This window comes from Etheostoma spectabile, unplaced genomic scaffold (assembly GCF_008692095.1).
Source record: "Etheostoma spectabile isolate EspeVRDwgs_2016 unplaced genomic scaffold, UIUC_Espe_1.0 scaffold00000273, whole genome shotgun sequence".
In the NCBI taxonomy this organism is placed as follows: domain Eukaryota; kingdom Metazoa; phylum Chordata; class Actinopteri; order Perciformes; family Percidae; genus Etheostoma; species Etheostoma spectabile.
Window position 1 is genome coordinate 14,182 of NW_022602578.1, and position 12,357 is coordinate 26,538.

At 40.3% G+C, this 12,357-nt stretch overlaps 1 protein-coding gene across 1 annotated transcript; it reads right to left on the reverse strand.

Annotated features, from left to right (window-relative positions):
• Positions 1 to 651: 651 nt before the first annotated feature.
• Positions 652 to 9,468, reverse strand: LOC116674442 (thrombospondin type-1 domain-containing protein 4-like; the record flags this gene model as incomplete). Its single annotated transcript, XM_032506918.1, has 6 exons — positions 9,181 to 9,468; positions 8,849 to 8,918; positions 7,299 to 7,621; positions 5,197 to 5,629; positions 3,111 to 3,213; positions 652 to 788 (listed from the first exon to the last, which is right to left on the reverse strand). Coding segments are annotated over exons 1-6 (1,095 nt in total), but the record flags the coding sequence as incomplete, so codon positions are not given.
• Positions 9,469 to 12,357: the final 2,889 nt, after the last annotated feature.

Consider the following 12,357-nt stretch of genomic DNA (forward strand, 5'->3'; position numbering starts at 1 on the left):
GATGCCATGCTGCCCTCTGCTGGTCCCAGCCATTGCTACATACCTGCAGTACATGTTAGTCCTTCTAGAGATCAAGTGTCCAGTTCTTTTACATCTTTCATAATCAACTGACTATGTCATGCCATTGAAATTATGTACTGGGTTTACTTATAATGTCTGGGATAGGATTAAACCTTCAGATTGGGTTACTATTAGTGTATGGTCATGGTTTACTTACTGAATAGAGATAGAGATATAATATATCTAATAAACATATGACTCGTTGTCAAACATGAACCTATATTCCAAGACTGTTAAATAATCAAATTATTGATTTGACATTCATGTCCCTGCAAAATAACATATACATACATATAAGTACAGTAAACTTACACAATCTTTATACATCCTTCATGTCCTCTTATTAATTGCACTTTGATTGACAGAAACTTAAAGAACGCTATTATCCAACATTGTCAACCTATAAAAACAAAGCTTGAGGAAGCTCATGTTTGCATTTTCTGCAAAACCTGAATGTATTATTTCTTGGTATACATCTTCAGAAACACCACGAACCTGGTATAAATTGGCAGAGTCATAGGGTAAAAGGAGTAAAGACGCTGGCTTTTGACTAAAAGGCTCAAGTAAAGAAGGGTTTAGGAAGTGGCCTACCGAACACTTTCCCGCCACGCAGAGAGAAGTATCATTCTGCCCACATGGTGTCCCATCGATCACCCTCTCCGACTGTCGCACGTAGAACCTGAACCCTATAGCCCGGCAGTTCAGTTCACAATGCTGATCCCCAGGAACTGAAACGAGATTAGGAGGCTGTGAAAAATCAAGACATTTTGATAACGTATATATTTTGTTACATCAATCAACATAGTTACATCTAGTGTGTAAATACAATACTTTCATCATGTGTCAACATTAACATCATTGCTACCCTCTGAGGACGAAAGAAGCAAAAAACTCCCAAATATTTATATATATAAATATATATATATGTATGTAAGGGAAAATCTAGAGTGAGCCGGTCATTATAGCGAATACAATCCCAACAGGGTGATGCAAGACCCCGACGTGAAGTGTAGGCTACATATTGTGTTGTCACTCTACATTATCCCTTACAAATCAAGACCTTTTTGTAGCATGATAATTTTAAATCACAGGCCCTCAAATACTTAATTTCCCAAAAGATTAGATGTCAGTGAAAAATCACATAGAGCAACATTATGTCACCGTGTTACCAATAGAACTAATACACAGGTCTGCTACTCACCCTGCAGCCTTAAATGAACTTTAATTAAAGTCAGTCAAAGCACTGAAACAACATTTGATTAGGCAACAAATAAAAAAAGGGGAGAGAGAGGAGGAATGACATGCACGTCGGAGTCAAACCCGCGGCCGCCGCGTCGAGGAGTAAACTTCTATATATGTGCGCCCACTCTACCAACTGAGCCAACTCGGCCACACCACAAAGGATTCTGACCTTTACGTTTATTCTACATTTTCTTCAGGTGCTTTATCAATCAGATACACTATTAGCCCAAAAGCAAGGTATTTCTTAAACAGATGTAAAAGAGTATGTTAAGCATTGTTCAAGATGGGTGTCAAATAATACAAACTTGACCTCTTACATTTACCTGAGGTCATTTAATCTTTACATCTGCATTACCTGTCAGTCAAGGACTGCAACACAAAGACAGAACCTCAAATACACACATGTTTGACAGGATATTAATCAAGAGACTGCTATTTCCATTAGTGTTCTTCTCAGTTAAATGACATTTGAGGAGGTGTTTTGACTGTTGCCTGGATACTATAAGTGAGTAAAGTCGGAGAGTTTGTATGGGTGAACATTTATCAGGGAGCGTACAGACAGGTGACATACTGCAGTGCTTACATCGCTACACACCTTAGTTCATATAGGTCAGGCAGGTGAAGATGTAACTGACAGTGAAAATGTCATTAATTATGAAATGTATGCAACCTTAAGATGAAGTACTTATAGATTATCTCAGACTAGGCAGGGGCAGGACCCGTGTGGTTACACATGTTCTGTCACTTCTATACACATTTTTATAAACAGACTGTTTTTCTTGCTGGTTCTTTTATGTTGTTATGTTCAGTTTTTTCCTCTTTTAAACTCTTTGTTTGCATCTATTGGATTACACACATTTTCTGTATGTTCCCTTCAGGATGAATTGTAATAACTTTGGTGACATAACCATCAGGTCAACACATTCATTTGTCCATTACTTAAAGCGTAACTCTCGCCAAAATGCAACCTAGGGTCGTTTAGTGAGTGTACCCAAGCTAAATTTTCATTTAAAAGCCTAACTAGGACGGAAGCGCCACTTTTAAGATTTACTTTATTTTTGTTTTCAAAATCGCTATTTTTAAAACACTAAGAACGCTCGACACAACATGAAATTTTGCTTGAAGTATCGTTTGTGTACACAGAGAGTTTACTAAAAAGCAGAGGTGGCGGCTAGCGGAAAAACCAACAGCTACATTGAGTTGTTAAAACCTTTCTTTTTATGAAACTCTGTGTAAACAAACAACGTTCTCAATGCTGGAGTTCATGTGTAGAGCCCCTGGTGATACTTCAATCAAAGTTTAATGTTGTGTTGAGCCGTCTTAGTGTTTAAAAAATAGCAATTTTGATGCTATCATAGAAGTGCCCCTAGCACTCCGTCAAAAGGCCATTTGACCAAAAACTAAAATAAAGTCAATCTTAAAAGTGGCGCTTCTGTCTTAATTATGCTTTTAAAGGAAAGTTTGACTTGGATACATTCACAAAAAGAGAGTTATGCTTTAAGTTTATGACCAAATACCAGCAAAACTAATGATATTCCCATCAGCCTACTACTCTTGTATAATCATATGATTATAATAGATCAAAATGTCACCATAAGTTAGAGTTTTCAATATAAATGTAATCAAAATGCTAATTTTTGAATCCCTGACCAGGTAATGTTACGCCACCCAGGGTACACAGAGATAAACAAAAACAGTACTATAGTATTAAAAGGTACTAGTTAACTAACAAGTGAAGTAATACTGCAAAATAATACTGCAATTCCAAAAAAACATACATATGCACATGCTGTATAAATATAACTTACCCTCATTGAAAGGTTCCCACTCGTACAATCTGCCCATGAAAGGTTGATTGTTGTATGAAGAACACTGAACAGCCCTGATATGTCTGCTGGATGGAGGACATGCCTGAGGATGGAACACACACAGACAGACACACACACACACTTTTTTCCACAAAGACGGAGTTTAACAGATACATCCTTTGTAACAGGAGCAAGCTCACATTTCTCATTGTCACGCTCTGTAACTATTGATTGACTGCTGCAGATGACCCACTCTGTTTTAACACTTTTAACTTTTTTGCCAAAAGCGGTTAGATTCCAGTATTTATAGAGGCTCGACAGTGTAACTCAACCTACTTTGTCTAAACAAGCCTGTGGTCTGCTTTACTTTGCTTAAATATCTGTGTCATCGCAAACCAGAGACAATATACAGAACCTGACACTGTTTAAATTTATTTTAATGTACAGGATGGATTCCATAACCTCGGCTCACATAAGCAAAGCCCATCCACGCACTTTACAGGTCGAGTTTAACTGATGAGGTTTGCTAAGCCAATAGCTTTACCAATATTGGAAAAATATTTAGTTTCAGTTAAGTTTAAAATCTAACAAATATATTTTTTTATAATTGCTGGACAAAAATGGAATACTCATTTGCCTTGCTCGTCGTAGTGGGCGTGTGAACGCACGTAAGCCAGCAAGTAGCTCATCATTAGCAAACAGTGTGTAACTAAGCAACCTGCACTTCCTCCCACAATTTACACGGTGTTGTGCCAAGCAGCCCTTCATTTAGTTTTGTGTAATCCATGAGGCTGGGGTCTGAAAACAAGGATCCCAGAAAGAACAATCATGATCTTCTCCTCCACATCTCCACAGCAGGTTAACACTAAATGTCCAGACTGTTTTTCAGCAAGGCAGGCACATTTGCCCTCATTTGCAAAAGCATAAAATTTCTCTTTCAATTTCAACTAAACTTTCCAACCATACTTTTGTTTCATCACTGGGCCGTACCGCACCACCTGGAACCCCACAATGCCTTGCAAAGCACTGCCTTGCTCCACCTGCAGTGGGTTTTTACTGTAAAAATCAATGGCTGTTGCCACACATACAGTATGAGACATATTTACTTCTCAGTAAGCTCAATTCACTGTCGCAGTGTGGAAAAAACTGCAAGATGTCTGTCTGTGCAAGTGTTATGTTTGTATCTTTTGCTCTCACATTTTTTTTTTGATTTTGTAGAATTTTCCTCATCAGAGATTATGGCTAAATAAAAAACAGAACAATAATCAAAATCAATCCTGTTATCTATCCATTAAATGCCCATCCCTTTCTTTTGATGATGCCTTTCTTTAAATAATTGTTCACTTCTTATACTGCACTTTAACTTTTAGTTGTTGATTTTATCTTTTTTATATTTTTAACTGTTATTGAAGTTACATTGCTGAGCACTGGAACTGCATGACAATCTATGTAAGCATATAATGAGAGTTAAAAAGTAAGTCTAGTGAAACTGGCTGTTCTGGGAACGGCAACGATTGAGGGTGGATTACGTTTACATAGCAACGGCTTAAACATTGTACCATAATAGCGTTGTAACATCTTGTATTATTTATTTTTACATTTTCTATCTATTGTTTTTAACTGCTCTTTATGTTTTATATAAATCACTTAGAATTGCCCTTTTGCTGAATTGTGCCACAATTACAGTTACTACAGTTACATATAAAGCTGCCTTGCCTTGCCTTGCTATACCTAGTAAGGGTGAGAATCACCAGACGCCTCCCGATACAATATTATTGCAATTTTAAACATATTGCAATATTCTGCAATATATTGCAATCTATTACCTTTTTCCAACTTCTAACTTTTCCCAATTTCAAATGATGCCCCCAAAGGAAACTTTGTCAACATCTGTTTTATCTAAAAAGATACATTTCATTTCAAGTTGTTTCATATCACATATATAATAAACGATCGATACTTGGCGCCTGTGTATCGATACAGTATTGCAACTGAAAATAATGCAATACTATGTTGTATGTATCGATTTTTCCCCCCACCCCTAATACTTAACCAACATGCTAAAACAAAGTGCAGATTTGCATACATTACTGTTGCAGATCTTGTAGTGAGCATGTTCCCCTGTGCAGAAGGAACTAGGCAGGGGGTTGTAGGGTCTCTCTGGGTGCTGCTGGGGTCCAGATGTCTGGCTGCTCGATTGTGGCTCCTGCTGGCCCTGAGCATGGTTGGCCAAACCAGGCTGGTAGAGGGGGGCCCAGACTTGGTTATTTTTAGGCTGCTGTGCCCGGGGCTGCATGTAGGGTCTGCTATAGTGATGGAGATTGTTGGAGGGGTCCAGGTTGTTTGACCTGTGGCCACTGCGACCATGAGTGGTGGGGTGGTGGGCATCAGCTGCAGCAGAGCGTCTCTGTCTGTAAGGGCGAGCCGTCCCAGAGCCCAGGCCTGTGTCTGTCTGAAGAGGAGCAGAATAAGGAGCTCTCCCGTAGCCATACCTCCCTGGGATGATCTTAGTGACCCTCCTGAAGACACAAACATGAGGAGATTGAACTACACCAATGATTTTGTACTAGTTTAATTGTGCTTGGTCACTGCCATCTCTAAACCTTCACACGTCACAGAAGCACACAATTAAATCACATATCGTCTGTCAACCTATAGAAATATCATCTACTCTGTCTTTTAAAACCAACAAGAGATTGTACAACAAAGTCCATCCAGTATATTTGGGTACAAACCTTTTATTTTATCTTTTAGCTAAAATTCTTCTTTTGCTGAGGAAACTGCCACAGGTTTGAGAGGCATCCAGGTCCCAGTAGCATGATTCTGTGAGCTTTTGTTGTTATTTGGCTCCTTAGATTCCAACTCAAACAACCCCCACATTACTCAGCTGTCAGTGCTATTTCTTTAAATTTAAGCACAACAGGAAGGAGGTCACCAAGCTGCCAAGAACAAGCCGAGCTTTTGACTACATCCATAAAAGACTAGCTTTCCTCTGAAGGGCAGTCAGACGGCCCACAGTGCGAGCTCCGGAAAAGTCACTTTTAGACCAGGCTGCTCAGCATGCAGCACAGCCGTACGGGCTCTTTAAGGACTTGCAGATCTTGACAAAGACAAGAGCTGCAACACCGACAAAAGTTCTTCATGTACCATCATGATAGTCAGATTACTTCCAATTTTGACAGTTCTTTTTACAGTACTTCTTTAATGCCTAAATAACACTCAGGTTAAATAAATTATTATGAATTCAAATAAAATAGATAGCAATTATTTTTCACTATTTTGCAACTACTTGCAGAGCATGTGTCAGAAGCTAATGATAAGTGACAAGTTAAAAAAAACCAAAACATAAAATGTTTTACGTATTGAGCCTTGTCATATATTCTCCATGTCTCTGGAACTGAGCTAGAAAGATTAACACTATTCTTTTTAAAAGATTTCACCTCATTTATTTTCACACTCATCAATCCATGAATTGACCCCTCGTGCCGTGTGCTGTTATGTTTCTCGATTTATTTTATCGGTTGTTTCCTTTTGTCAGTCATCTGTATCTAAAAACTTCCTTTAAATAGATACAAAGTCACAGCCTTCCATTGACAAATTCCAGTTTTAAAAGTCCCATGACACGAGAATTTCACTTTATGAGGTTTTTTAACATTAATATGAGTTCCCCCAGCCTGCCTATGGTCCTCCAGTAGCTAGAAATGACAACAGGTGTAAACCGAGCCTTGGGTATTCTGCTCCGCCTTTGAGAAAAAAAAGCTCAGATGGGCCGATCTGGAAGGTTACCTTCCCTTTCTCTGCTTTGACCGCCCAGAGAATTTGGCCCACCCATGAGAGAGAGACATCATGGCCTTCAAACGAGAAAGTGGCAGTTGGTCAAGGCCACAACCCCAGCCTACACCTTCACCCCCCCTTCCCCCCTCCCCCCCTCCTCAAAAGCTACAGACTCAGAAATGGCACATACTAGGGAAAGCTCATTGTGGACTGGCTCTAGTAGCTGTAATTCTGCACCAAGGTGAATTTTTGGGAAAGAGACTTTATATATGGTTTCAGGGGACCACTAAGGTCTATATAAAAGCATCCAAAGAGCACCATGTCATGGGACCTTTAAGCTAATTGATTTCAACATCTCAGTTCTTTTTGTGGCACAAAATCAATCTTATCACCATGTGCAGGATGATACAGTACCTGCGTCCACTAGGCCGGGTCTCCTTCTCCTTCTTCTGATCTCCACGGCTGCTGCTGTTTGAGGACCTGCCTGCATTGCGTTGCAGAGGAACTGTTGGCCGCAGGGCAGAAATGACGAGGCCTGGTTGCTGGGGGTGAACACCAGCTCTTCTAGAGGGGTATTGGGATGGAGTGTAAAGAGGCAGGCATGGCCTGCTCTGCTCTTGTACCCCTTTTCCACAGGTCCGGGAGCAGGTTGACCAGGTTCCCCAGGCACCCCAGGAGCCCTGAATTTCTCCATACTCTGCCCTGAACTCCTGTTGGGGCTCTGCCCTCTGAGTAACCTGTATGGAGATGAAACAAACAAAATTAGCAACCCCCAGAGTGCAAAAAAGCTGAATAGTGTGTGCCAAGGATTGATGGAAAGCCTCCATCAAGAAACTTTAATCTCTACAGATCATGTACTTGTATAAAGGCTCAAGTCAGTGACCTCATCTCATCAACATGACTATCCTGCCCCACCGCCTCCCACCACTGTCCATGAAACAGACCTCTGTTCACGGTTATAAAAGCCCTGATTTGGCTGATTAGTGAGTGTCTTTTAGTGGCCTATCCCTTATGGCTACCTGCATTTGTCACTGTTGACTCTATCCCTCTGAGCAACTTTGCCAGGGATGTATAAGCAGTGATCACTGTGATCTCTGTTTGAGGAACCTGCCAAGAGAAGCCCTGTGCCAAGTCAGCTTTATCCGTGGAGCGGCATGGAAATCCTGCTCTTTAAGGAGCACTTTGTCTCTATTCACAGCAACCTCTCTGGGCAAACACATGGCTGTAGTAAAAGCTCAGCTGCCTTTGACTTTTAGAGAATGGAAAGAGAATACAGAACCACTAGGGAGAGTTGGCAGGAAGTTCTTCTTCCTGTCAATCAGCCTGTGCAGCTATTCAGAGAGATCTCAGCCGACAGCCCCCCCCTCCTCTACCCTCCTTCAGCCTTTGTAACTTAACACCACTGTCATCCCACGGGTCAGCCATAGGTCACACAGCTGGATTCCCATTGGAATCCCATGAAGCCGACTTGCGCCGACCCCTCTAACCTGACTGGATAGTTGATCTGTCAGTCAGCTTCGTCCATGAGATGCATCCACTGTTTTTTTTCCATAAGGTTCCTGTGGCTCCAGAGGTCATGGGGTGGTTTGCTGACAGCTGACATAAGGCCTCTCTGTTTTACTACAATCAACAGTGCTTTTCACTCACGCTGTCATTGCAAGTTAACAGATTAGCACCCTGGTCAAGTTCCCCATGGGAATTCTCTCACTGTTTACACATACTGGGACAGAACAAGCAGGTATAAAAGTCTATACTTTAGGGTAGCATTTGGCTATGCCAAGATACAATCATGCATGCCATGTCCCACAAAACAGCGTTCCACTTGCCAACCATGCGATCAGACTGATTCCTGGAAATATTCAAGGGAGGTTCGTACCTTTGTGTGCACAAGGGTGTCAAATAGATGACACTTTCTAGAACACCGATTTTTTAGTAGCAAGACTTGCTACACAATTGCTGCTCACCTTCCTGTGGTCAGCTGTGTGCTGGCAGTCCAGGAGGTCTGACCAAAGCAACAGCAGGAGGACAGAAGCTCTACAGGAAACAGACAGAAGTGATATTGATGATACTGGTTGTTTTAATTACAGTAAGTGGCATTGTTGGTTTAGAATCAATAATATACATAGCGTTGTAGTGCTAATAAAATATTGCTTATTTAAAAGATTAATGAGTAGTCAGAGAAGGACATAAAATAGAAACAAAGAGATTCATCATCATTCAAATACAAATTAATACAAAACGTTTAAACAATTAAGTAATCCATTATTGAAAAAAATCACTGAGAATCTGAGTTTACCTGACAATCCAGACACAGGCTGCCTGCATAGCTCCTGGATTCTTAAAGTTGGACACTTAAGGGAAAATTGAGAAGTTCACATTAGCATACACACCTGAGAAATACTGACATTTTCAACACTAATGTTGTTCTGTGGCAACCCAGCATAGAGGCACTGCGGGTCAAAATTCAAAGGAACTCTAATCACTACCCATCTACAGAATATCATTTTGTGTGCTGTAGTGTAAATATCCCATGGATATCAAAATCCTGCCACTTTTTCAACTGCCACTACACTACATCCATGTGCCTGACAGTCTCCCAAGACAGTGACTCAGAGAATAAATAAACGACTTTATACCACTTGAGACCACGTGAGTTGACCTCTGTGGCTTCTTACTCCTAATGAGGAAGCCCCCCTGCTGAAAAACTGCTACCCTATGTCTGAGGTCCAGTTAGGGAAGGACTTTCACTTCTCACCCCAGATAATATATCTCAGCTTTGTCTAAATTAAGTTGACAGGATGGTCAAAAAAGTCCTGCACACTTTATAGCGTCCAAATTAGAAGAATAAAATACAGAATACACATGCATGATTGTAGGGAATGAAGAAAACTCCTCATAAGGATCACATTGTTAATTCATAAAATGAACTAATATTAACATTAACAGCCCACACATCATGATGTCGACTTACCTGTGGGTCACGGGTACGGTAAAAATATTTGCTCCTTCACTGTACTTTCGAATGAGTGTGTCCTCCACGGTAGCGTTCACAGATTCATTCCCAAGCGCAGGTATCCTCACGTTCGAAACTTTAATCCAGGTGGAAATTCATGTTTCCCTACAGAGACTTTGTACTAAGCCATTTAAGTGAGTAAATCCGTATCCAGAGGCGTGAATCAAATCCTGGCGCAGTACAAACTACGGACCTTGGTCATCATGGTGATTCCGGCGGTTCTGCTTTTACGCACAAAGACACAGAATGACAGAAAGCTGGAAACCGACACGGCAGAAAGAAAACAACCTCTGCTGCGCCCTCTGCCGCAACAACCACTCTGTGTGTGTGTGTGTGTGTGTGTGTGTGTGTGTGTGTGTGTGTGTGTGTGTGTGTAAAAATGTAGGTGTGTCTCCACCTTTTTCCACTCCGTGAGTGGCGTGTGTGGAAGAAAGAGAATCCAGTGTGTCTCTCTGACACGTGCATATTGGAGCCACAGACAGGTGGATGATCTCACCAACAGGGATATAGCCAACTGCATTCAGTGTGGCCATGTGTACAAAAGTAACCTAAACATATTTCTTTTGTTTGGCATTTAATTTAACATATGCATGGTGTTACTTTTGATTTTATAACATTGTTAAAAAGAAGTAGAATGACACTCACACTAAACAGTATTATATAAAATGTACTTACAACAGGAGTAAAGGGTCAGTTTCCAAATCACAGGTATAAATATATTCCCACTTATCACTGTGGTATCTTGCCGTGACGATACTATGAAAAACCTAATTTGTCTTGGTGATAACACATTGGCCGCACTCCTCACACTTCAGTTGATGCTTCTACTGGCCAAGGATTGGTCATTGATGCTTTAGTCAGTGGTACAAATGGGACCAGAGTGGACAGAAAAAAAAACGATGGAAGACTCAAAACAGCTGTATTGTTTTCTCAAAGGTAGAATAATGACTAACAAGATGGAGTGACATGTAGTAGTTAACAATCTACTAATGAGCACCATCAAGACAATTAATTCAAGTATGTCACCCGGACCCAGCCATGACCCACTTTGGTGTCCAAAAAAAAAAAAAAAACTAAATTGTATTAACTAAAGGGCTTTAAATCCAATTAACAATGGACACGGTTTGTAAAAAAGCCTCCTAATTTATCAGGGTGCACCCCAGAGGATGTTATGGATTTACAGCTTTCAGAAGTGGAGTGTGGTGAAACTTTTTCCAAGGCAAAATCACCGACATTCACTTATTGTCATATACATAAACTGAAAAAGCTTGGTGTACTGTGTGTTTAGCCTGTTTTTTAATTTGACAGAACAGCACAGAGCTATGCACGGTTCAGAGGTTTACACCACACTGTTTGTGTATGACATTTAGTATGCATGTCATTAGAACCATTGTCTGAAAACATGCCAGCTTGACATTTGCTTCATCATTAGCCAAACACATTTGTAAATACAGTGAAATTGAGTGTGTGGATGCATCTACAAATGTAAGTTTTTGAATTCATCCACTCATTCATGTGCTACTGCACCTCATGTCTCTAAGTATCAGCAAGGGAGCTTGTCCTGTTGTTGCCCCCACTGACTGTCCTCACTGGTGCGTAGATGTTGATACTGCTCAGGAATTTGCCTTTATCCCCAATGTTTCCAAACCCTTCAAAGGCAAAAAAGCTTCCAATTAAAGCGTTGTTAACGAACCGTTCCGGATGACCCATCGGAGGCCTCTCCAGACAAGATCTGTAGAGAGAATATCTGTTGCCTGACACTGGACAAAATATGCAATACGATTTGCCACTGGAGACACTACACTGAAAAGAAACCATTGATACTTCAACACAATATTTATTGTACATTACTTTAGTAGGCCTATTTGCAAAAAGAAATTATATAGTTAATCTAATCATTAATATGATTGTTAATAAAGCTTGAACAAACCAGCTAGAATACTGGCCTAGTAACAAAAATAATGTGATCTGATCCCAATATTAAAAAAAGAAATAAGAAAGACAAAATGGTTAATTTAGAAAAAAGCTAAATTTGTTTCTCTGAATTAATGTCTGTTGCTTTAGGTAAAAAATGTGATTTTTAAACCTCCAAATTTAAAATTTACAGTCTTGGGTGGTGATTTTTTGCAGTGCATGGCTAACAATAAACAATGCACTTGGTTCATTCCAAGAGAACTAATAGTTGGTCCTGTGAGGTGGAACGAATTGGCAGCCGTTTCTCCAGACTAGACAAAAGTCTATCAGGACTGAGCACATCAACGCTGCAGCATCCAAACCAGTGCTTAGGTTTATTGCTTGTCTGCACCCAAACACAAATTGTAAAGATAATATCACATTACCCTAATATTTGGGGAAAGGGCATATAGTGCAATACAGCTGCTGTCTCACAGCGACTACTGTCGTACAGCTGAATGAAAAAACAAGTTCAGGCATGTTCTCTGGGGTTATCAAGAAGTGTTT